This window comes from Emiliania huxleyi (genome assembly GCF_000372725.1).
Source record: "Emiliania huxleyi CCMP1516 unplaced genomic scaffold EMIHUscaffold_307, whole genome shotgun sequence".
NCBI lineage: Eukaryota > Haptophyta > Isochrysidales > Noelaerhabdaceae > Emiliania > Emiliania huxleyi.
The window spans coordinates 31,358-40,493 of record NW_005199712.1 but is presented as its reverse complement, the minus strand read 5'-3'; the positions used below and the strand labels follow the sequence as shown (position 1 = coordinate 40,493).

Sequence of the window (9,136 nt, the reverse complement as noted above, 5' to 3'; positions counted from 1 at the left end):
ATAATCTATACTTAATGTGGTGAATGGGTTTTAAGATCAGGCCGCACAGAGCTCTAACTTTGAGTTCGAGCGAGGACGTATGTCACGAGGGATAATCAAGGGTCAGCTGCGACGCGGAGGGGGATCCATGGGCAGGCGGGGCAAAGGGCGCGGGCGCGCCGCCGAGCACGCCGGCAACGCCCGCCGGCTGCGGCACCTGCCGGACAGTAGGGGGGGGGAGCGTGGCGTGGGGCAGAGGGGAGCGAGGAGGGGCGAGGCGACACAGGACGAGCGCGCGCGTGCGCGCACGTGGGCGGGCGGCGGGCGGCGGGCACGCACCTGGAAGGGCACGAGAGGCACGAGAGGCCCCAGAGTCGAGTGCTGCACCGAGTTGACGTTGGCGCCGTGCTCGAGCAGGAGAGCCGCCGGCGGCGCGAAGTGCAGTCGGTCAGCCGGCGCCGGTCCATCGCATGCCGCTGGCGCCGGGCCGTGCGATCAGTCGAGTGAAGGGTTGGCTAGCCTTGCCGTTCAAGATGAAGCCCGCCATGTCGGCATCGGCTGCTGCACGTTGAAGGAACTGGGCGGCCGAGCCGACGACGGGCACGATCCGCTTGCTCTCCTTGTGCTGCAGCCACGGTAGCTCGCGCAGCATCCGCCAGCCGTCCTTGCAAAGGTAGCCAACGACGCCTCGCGAACCCTCGCCGACCAGCTCGAGCATGTTGTTGTAGGTCGGTTTGGTGTTCTTGCCGAACATCTGCGACAGCGCGGACCTGCCCGCGACCACGTGGACGACGCCCGCCGAGTCCACGAGCGTCCATGATGGCTCCAGCGCCATGATCGACGCGGATCTTCGAGGTGTTCAAGCGGGCGCCGGTAGATCTTCGAGGTGTTCACGCGGATCTTCGAGGTGTTCAAGCGGCGGTGGAAATGACTTTCCTCATCAGCGAACCTCCGCCCAGCAAAAACTCAGGACCCGCTGACGGTGACAATCGTTGCGCCCCGCTCAGCAAAAAATCAGCATTATATCAGGAGGTGCCAAAGCCGCAGCATCTCCATGAGGTGAGCGTCGTGCGTTTTGCCGCCGCGTGCCGCCGCTGCGCCGACTGGCTCCCGGTTCGAGTCGTCCTTCGCGGAGCGAACGCGGCGATACGAGCGCACGTCGCGCGCGTGTGCGCCTGCGACAAGACGAGACGAGACGAGAAGGAGAAGTAGACGGCTGATGTTTTTGCTGCCGCGGCCGCGCCGCGAGCTCGCGTCTGTTTTGGCGCCGACGACGCGACGCGCCCCGCTGCGTGAGATGGCGCCGCCGCGGAGTCGGCGCCGCGATCAACCGCGCGCCAGCGGCGAGCGGCGCAGCGCGGCCACCATGCGGCGCGACGTGCCCGCCGACCTTTTTTTGTCTTTTGTGAGCTAGACTTCGTTGTTAATAGGAACAAGCGAAGGCACACACGACATGACGCCAAACACACTTGTTGTTTTTTTCAGATAGCTTGTCTTGTGGAAACACAGCTAAATAGCGGCTTCCAAAATCCTGCTCGTGCAGGTGGGGACCCTGTCCTCCTCCCCCATCCCTCGTCTGGGTTTTTCTTTCTTTTAAATAGCGGCTCTTTAAAATCCCTGTGTGGTGGCGGCGTGCCGTCCTCCCATCCCTCCCTTGGGTTGTCCGTTTTCTTTCTTTCGTTCTAAATAGCGGCTGGGGCGTGCGTGCGTGTACTTTCTTGGCCTGTATATACTTTTCCGGCAAACAAAAAGGAAAACAGAGGGGCCCCAGCACTTTGCGTTTCCGGAAATTTCCAGGGAAAACAGAGGGTGTTTGGTGCTCCATTCTGGAAACTCGCGAGTTTCCCTGAGTCTGAGAGCTGGTCTGGGGCAAAATCTGAGGCAAAATCGAGGAAACCGGCAACATCCCGGGCTTTTTCCAGGTATACCCGGGTGTTTGGTTCCAGGTATACCCGCAAAATACCCGGTATTTTGCCGATTTGGCTGATTTTGGGCCCAAACCAGCCTCAGACTCGGCTCACAGCCCGGAAAATTTGATGGTTTCCCCGGGAAAATAGAGAGGAAAAGAGAGGGTGCTGTAGAGAAAAAAGGAAAGGAAAAGTCAAAAGAGACGGGGTGCGAGAGGAAAAGTATATACAGCCTAAGTACTTTCCACAGCTGGTCCACACTCCTTAGTGCTCCAACTCCTCCCCCCACCTCCGTACCACCTCACTCTGACTTCGCCTTCGCGTGCTCCCCTACGAGAATGACGCGATCTATCAACTTTGGCAGCGCGGCTGCGCCGGCCGCGAGCAGCGAATGCCTCATGGCCGCCTCCCAGCGTGCGGCCGGATCGGAGCCGAGAACGCCGCACACGAGCTCAACCAGGAGGAACAGCGCCACAACCAGCACCGGGAGCACGCGCGCCCGCTCCGAGGCCTCTCGGCTCAGGTTCTTGACTAGCTTGTCCTTCTCAGCCTCGAGCACTGCGATGTTTTGAGCCAGCTCGCGGTTCTTTAGCTGCAGCTCCGCACTGGTCACGGCCGCACCTCCGCTGCCACCGCCGCCACCCCACTTGGGGGACCTGAGGGGCGACTTCTTGTCGCCTGGCGATTTGCCCTTTTGCAGCTGTAGAAGCAGGCCTCGGGTGATGTCGCCTACGAGACATGCGAGCGGACGTGTCATGGACGCGTCCCTGACATGACGGCGAGAAGGCCATCTCGTGCTCGCCAAAGCGATACCCCGAACCTCCGTCGTCACGGCCTGCAAACTCGCTCCAGGTCATTTGCTTCCGCTGCACGTGCGAGAGCCCCCGATCGACGGCCGCCTCAATCTGCATTGCGGTGGGCTGCCGCGTGAGCGCGCCGCGTGATTCGCCCGCCGTGTTGCCCTCGCCGGCGAGCACGTCGGGGAGATCTGCGATGGCGCCGTGGCGGATGGTGGGGACTGGGGTATCATCGTCAAAGAAAATCCTCTGGAAGGCCGTCCAGCATCCACCCTCGCCACCGCTCTCCATGGTCAGCCGATTGTCCTCGGCCTGCGTGGCCGCCGAGTGGAAGGAGATGGAGAGCGTCTTGGTATCTGCCTCGAGCTGTATCGTCAGCACGTCGTCCTCTGCCACGCCGATGTCAGGCACGAGCGCGTCCAGCACCCGATCTGCGTCGGCCTTGTGCTCTGCGTCGCACCGGGATTTGAAGGCATCCTCGAACCCCTTGACGAGCTTGTTTTTGGGGAGGGCGCGGCAAAAGACGAGCCGGAACGTCTTCTTGAAGGAGCCGCCCACAAATTGGGCGAAAAACTCGGGCCCGACGGCGAGCAGCTCGTCGTGGCTCTGCCCCGCGAACCTTGGCAGGAGGGCCGCACGGCATCCTGCGCTCTCGACATAGCCAAGTGACCATATGTGACCATATTATAAATTAAATTATAGTTGTATGTATGTATACAGGGGGGGAGGAGGGTATGAGAACCGCCGAGATCAAAGTTCCAGGGGTTGTCACCTTGTCACCTTGTCACCTCGAGGTGATTTCTTTTTTCACACCGAGCACTCGGCTCGCGCGCTCGGGCACCCACGCGGCTAGGCTGGCCCACTGCGAGCCACCCCGGCTCGCTACGTGCAAACATGCGAGCGTGTGCACGTGGCAGGATCAGGCGTTTGCCCAGCCAATGGCTAGGCCATACACCCTGTCCGCGTCCTCCCAACCCTCGCGCCGGCCGTGCGTCTCCTCAAATTGGCCAGGCGTGCAGACGGAGTACACCTGCAGCACCAGCTCGCCCTCGCCACCCAGGCGCAGCAACACGACAAACTCCTTGACGCCATCCTTGTCTACGCGCGTCCAGCACAGCCGGTCGCCACCGACGTTGTCGCCGACGCAGATGGATTCGCGCGCCCCGCCGGCCTGTGGAAGCCAGTCGCCGACCCACTCGTCGGTGCCGGCATGCAGGCGGCTGCCGAGGTCGTCGTACTCCGTGAACCTGCGCAGCAGTGCATCCCGAAGGCGCACCGCGAGCTTATGCTCGCGTGCGTCCTTCGCGAGACCCATGAACGGGACTGGACGGAGCAACCGCGCCGGCGCCTCCGCCTCCGCCTCGCTCATGGTCCAACTAACTTGAACAACTTGTGCGGCGGCTCACCAGGGGGTAGTCAACCCTAGGCTCACCCTCCATATGGAGGTGTGAATGTGAAAAAAAGAAATCAGTTTGCACCCATTCATAGGTCATCCACCTGGCTATCGGGTGAGCCGCAAACTGACTTTTTTCCAGACTTCACCCAGACTTCACCCAGACCGTACACAGGGATTTTAAGGAGAGGTGTGTGATGTGCTAGCCGTCGCCCACCCTAGGGAGTCTGCCTCTTCCTATCTCTCTTCGCAGTCTCAGGGCGGCCGGGGTAATAAATAAATAAAACGGGCACGCCAAACGAGGGGTGGGAGAAGGACAGGGTCCCCACCTGCTGACCTGCACGAGCAGGATCTTGTAAGGACGATCAGGGACACAGGGGAACGGGAGCGGGGAGCGCATCGCGACACGGAGGGGGGCTGGGCAGGGTTCACCCACACGACAGGGTCCCAGGGATTCCTCTCTCGTATAGGGCGGCCGGGGTGACAGTGCCGCGATGGAAATCCTGTTTTTCTGATCGCCCCAACAAGGCCCGCCCGCTCCAGCTTGGCCGGTTGCGCTCCGAGCAGCAGACAGCGGACGGGGGTATTCCCAGTAGACCGGCCGTCAGCGACGTTGTTCGCAAAACAATGCTGCGCCTCGACTCTCAACAGTGTTCCGAATGTGAGCCGCCGCCACCGCGCGCGCCCGTGTTGCCGCCCATGTGCTTGCCTGACGCTTGCTGCGGCCCCGCAGTGCTATACGTCGGCTTCAACCAGGACAATGGCTGCTTCGCGTGCGGGACGGACTCGGGCTTCCGCATCTTCAACTGCGACCCCTTCCGACAGACCTACCGCAGAGGTGCGCGCCTCACAGTTATCCGCCTCACGCGTTCCTCCTCGGATCCACACACACCGGAGCCGCACGCGCGACGTGAGCTGGCCGGTCGTGCCGCAGACTTTACCAACGGCGGGATTGGGATCGTCGAGATGCTCTTCCGCTGCAACATCCTCGCCCTCGTCGGCGGCGGCCGCAACCCGCGCTACCCGCCCAACAAGGTCATGATCTGGGACGACCACCAAAACCGCTGCATCGGCGAGCCGTGCCTGGTGTGGGGGGTCAAGGAGGCGGAGGCGGACTCGATCCCGAGCCCTGGCTTCTCTAGGCGAGCTCTCCTTCCGGTCGGAGGTCAAGGCGGTCCGCATGAGCCGCGAGCGAGTCGTGGTTGTCCTCGAGTACCGGATCTACGTGTACAACTTTGCAGGAGGGCGACCATATCTCGGCTGCACCTCGGCTATACCTCACCTCGGCTATACCTCCGTGCACATCTTTGCAGACCTGAACCTGCTGCACACGATTGAGACAATCTCGAACCCGCGCGGGCTCTGCTCGCTCTGCGCGGACTCGCGCGCGTGCGTCATCGCCTGCTGCGGGCTGCAAAAGGGTCACGTGCGCGCCGAGCTCTTCGACATCACTCGCACGACCCTCATCTCCGCGCACGAGGCGTCGCTCTCCTGCATCGCCCTCAGCTCGTATGCAATGCGACATCACACACTCTGGTGTAACATCATAGGCCTCGCTCTCCTGCATCGCCCTCAACCCGGACGGGACGCGGCTCGCCACGGCGTCGGAGCGAGGCACGCTGGCGCGGGGGGTGCGGGCACGCGTCCCCTTCCGGTCTCGGACACGTCCGCGACACGTCCCGCATAGGCACGCTGGTGCGGGTCTGGGACACCCGCTCGGGGCAGCGGCTGATGGAGCTGCGACGTGGCGCCGAGCCCGCCGCCATCCAAGTACACCGGCGTGGTCCCTCCGGAGCTGTGAACGGCGTCTCTTCACACCTGCAGCTGTGAACAGTGCATGAACTTCCACGCCGACTCGAGCTGGCTGCTCGTCGGCTCGGACCACGGCACCATACACGTCTTCAAGCTGCAGGAGGGCGGCCGTCTCTCGGCTGCATCTCGGCTGCATCTCTCGGCGGTCTCTCGGCTGTCTCTCGGCTGCATCTCTCGGCGGTCTCTCGGCTGTCTCTCGGCTGTCTCTCGGCTGTCTCCCGGCTGCATCTCTCGGCGGTCTCTCGGCTGTCTCTCGGCTGCATCTCTCGGCGGTCTCTCGGCGGTCTCTCGGCTGCATCTCTCGGCTGTCTCTCGGCTGTCTCTCGGCTGTCTCTCACACCACGCCGCCATACACGGCTGCAGGAGGGCGACGCCGACCAGGCGCCCGAGCTCACCCCGCCGGTGCCCGCCACTACGCTCGCCTACCCGCCCGACACGCCGGACAACCCTCGGTCGAGCCTCCCCTTCCTCGGCGACATCTCCCCCCCCCCCCCCTCTCCCCCATCCCTCCCCCCCCTCTCCCGAGCAGGTCGAGCCTCTCCTTCCTCGGCTCGCTGCTGCCAAAGTCGCTCGTGCCAACCTACATCCAGTCCCAGTGGAGCTTTGCGCAGTTCCGGATGCCAGGCGCTCCCCGCCCCGCCCCGCCCCAACAACCCCGCCCCACCCCACCCCTCCCAACCACCTCGCCCCATCCCGACCCACCCCGCCCCGCCCCAACCACCCCGCCCCGCCCCGCCCCGCCCTCTCCTCCCGCCCCTCCACTGAGCCGCACTCCCCCCCTCCCTTCTCGCGGCCCTTCCTCTTCGCGCTTGCCCTCACCGCCCCGCCCTCCCCCACGCGCGCCGCCGCGACGTCTTCCCCCTCCCCCAGTGCGGACGGTGTGCTCACGGCGGCGAGCCTCTCTAGGCTCCGAGCGCGCGCTGACCCGCACGATCTGCGCCTTTGCTCCGGAGAACACAAACTCGTTCCTCGTCGTCTCGGCCGACGGCACCTTTTACAAGTGCGGCTTCGACCCCATCCGCGGCGGCGAGTGCTACCGCGAGGACTGGCAGAGGTTTCTGATGCCAGAGGATGATGAGTGATCACGCAGGCCCTCTCCTCTCACGCCTCCCGACCTTGTCCCTACGAGCCGCGCCAGCGGCCAACCCTAGCTCGCCAGATCCAGGCGGTGCGCGTGCACTCGAGGTCATGTAGGCGTCTCTGGGAGGCTCCGTGCCGCGCTAGGCACCAGCCGGGAGCGGCCGGGAGGGCGCGAGAGCGAGAGCCAGCGAGCAGTGACATTCGGATCGCACTTCGCAGCTGGTAGGAGCGAGATGTGCGTGTCAAATGGCTCATGCCAATAAAAAATAACAAACGCGGGGACAAAAATAGCAGAGAGGCCCGCGGCCCGGGCGACACACAGCCGAGACACATACGACGATCACGACGAACCGACTCGGCTTTGTGTATTGTGACCTCTTTGCAGCGCACTTTTCCCCCCCCCGACCCCCGCCGCGCCGCGCGCCGCGCCCGCGCTTCCCCAGTGTCCCCACACACGGTAATTGCAGATTTACAGCATAGAGCGCAGTCTCACTCTCTCGACTCAGCCTACTAGCGTGCATGCTCTTGTCTTGCAGCTAGGGGAGCCTAGAGCCGCTCCTGCCCGGCGCCATGGCAAGAAGGACTTCAAGAACGCAAGATGCCAGGACACCGACCGAGTCTCAGGGCCGCTGCCGCTTCGACGACGGCTGCCCGTCGGTCTTCGGGTCGACTTTGGCCGCCAGGTGTTTCATCTGCGTCTCCAGCGCCTTGGTGCTCGTCTCGTAATCCGAGATTGAGACGGCGAGCGACGAGACCTTGCCCTCCGTCTCAGAGATGGTGTCAATGAGGCGCTGCCGCTTTAGCTGAATCTCCGCGATCTTGGCATGGTCAGAGTACGAGTCGAGCGCGAGATGAGCCTCAGCCTTGAGCTCGTCGCGCTGCTCCTTGTACGTGTGCAGGTGTGAAGTTCTTCTTCTCCTCGCGGCAGGTGGCCAGCTTCTCCTTGGCAAAGCTCAGCTCAGCCTCCGCCGACTTCATCAGCTGCTCGAGCTTGTGCGTGTCCTTCTCCTCCTTCTGCGCCGTAAAGGCAGCGGCGCGCTTCTCAAAGGCGCGGAAGGCCGGCGTCGTGGTGGATTCCACGCGCGTCAGGCACTCGTCCGTGTCCTCGTGCAGCGCCTTGCACGCCTCCTTGTACTCCTGCTTCTTCAGCCAGCACGCGTCGATCTTTGCGAGCTGCTCTTCCGGGATCTCGATCACCTTGGCACGCTCCGAGAGGGTGTCCTCCAGAGTCCGGCTCTTGCGCCTCTTCTTCTCCTCCTTTGACATGTACACCTAAATGCAGGAGAGGGTAGGGTCAGCACATGGCACCGGGAGGTCAGAGAGGGAGCGAGAGGCGAATATGCACACCACATACACTTTCTTGCCCATGCGCTGTATGTCCGCGCGCGAGATGCCTTGCTCTTCCTCCAGCCTCTCCACTGCCTTGACACGGTCGGTCGATTCGAGCTGCAGCAGCATGTTCCAGATCTTGCCGCCGAAAATGCCGTGCTGGACCTTGACGCCGAGTGCTGACTCGAACGCTGCCCGAATCGGGCCGGTGTGAGCCGAGCACTGCAGGTCGCGTTGTCGCCTCCGTTGATTGGCTTTGGCACCGGGCTGAGAGCGTCCGAGCGCAGCTCCAGTTCCTCTTCGACGTTAGCCATTTCGGACAGCGTGTCGCAAATTCGGTCCTCGGGGCAGTTCCCTGAGCGGCTGAGCGCGACGCGTGTCAACAGCTCCGGGGGGTCCAATCTTTTTGTAACCGACGATTTAAGGTGGACCGGCGTTCGCCATTTTAAACCGAGCACCCAGGAATTGCGACTCGCCGCTTTCCTCCCGCTGTGATTCTGTGTGAGCGCTTTTTAGTTCTTTTTCTGTGTTCGTGGCAGAAAAGAAAGAAAACGAGTCGGAGGAGGACAGGCTCCCCACCTGCACGAGCAGGATTTCGGAAGGACGATCAGGGACACAGGGGAACGGGAGTGGGGAGCGCCAAAGAGAGAAAGAAAGAAAGAAGAGATACAACCCAAACGAGGGACTGAGATGAGACCGCCAGTGGATGTGGGAGTCCACCGCGCACCGCGCTGCGAGCCTGTCGTGTCCCTTGTCAGGAGCAGGAGAGCCCCACCTGTCCCCCTGATCGTTCTTCCAAAATCCTGCTCGTGCAGGTGTGGAGCCTGTCCTCGTCCCAT

General features: G+C 63.0%; 4 protein-coding genes across 4 annotated transcripts; 2 read left to right on the top strand and 2 right to left on the bottom strand.

The window, feature by feature from the left end:
* Window positions 1–82: 82 nt before the first annotated feature.
* Window positions 83–814, bottom strand: EMIHUDRAFT_116766 (hypothetical protein; the record flags this gene model as incomplete). Its single annotated transcript, XM_005774797.1, has 3 exons — window positions 83–196; window positions 319–455; window positions 547–814. 3 exons carry the CDS (start codon window positions 812–814, stop codon window positions 83–85), a joined length of 519 nt encoding a protein of 172 aa, XP_005774854.1.
* A 92-nt stretch (window positions 815–906) lies between these two features.
* EMIHUDRAFT_240371 (hypothetical protein) lies at window positions 907–1,492 on the top strand (the record flags this gene model as incomplete). The annotated part of the gene is made up of 2 exons (XM_005774796.1): window positions 907–1,092; window positions 1,469–1,492. The coding sequence occupies 2 exons, from the start codon at window positions 907–909 to the stop codon at window positions 1,490–1,492; spliced, it is 210 nt and encodes a 69-aa protein (XP_005774853.1).
* Window positions 1,493–2,187: 695 nt separating this feature from the next.
* EMIHUDRAFT_458175 (hypothetical protein) lies at window positions 2,188–3,366 on the bottom strand (the record flags this gene model as incomplete). The annotated part of the gene is made up of 3 exons (XM_005774795.1): window positions 2,188–2,615; window positions 2,707–3,302; window positions 3,341–3,366. 3 exons carry the CDS (start codon window positions 3,364–3,366, stop codon window positions 2,188–2,190), a joined length of 1,050 nt encoding a protein of 349 aa, XP_005774852.1.
* Window positions 3,367–4,730: 1,364 nt separating this feature from the next.
* Window positions 4,731–7,245, top strand: EMIHUDRAFT_419042 (hypothetical protein). Its single transcript, XM_005774794.1, has 8 exons — window positions 4,731–4,914; window positions 5,011–5,162; window positions 5,224–5,614; window positions 5,764–5,846; window positions 5,911–5,991; window positions 6,255–6,340; window positions 6,418–6,512; window positions 6,795–7,245. Exons 1-8 carry the CDS (start codon window positions 4,776–4,778, stop codon window positions 6,968–6,970), a joined length of 1,203 nt encoding a protein of 400 aa, XP_005774851.1. The 5' UTR covers window positions 4,731–4,775; the 3' UTR covers window positions 6,971–7,245.
* Window positions 7,246–9,136: the final 1,891 nt, after the last annotated feature.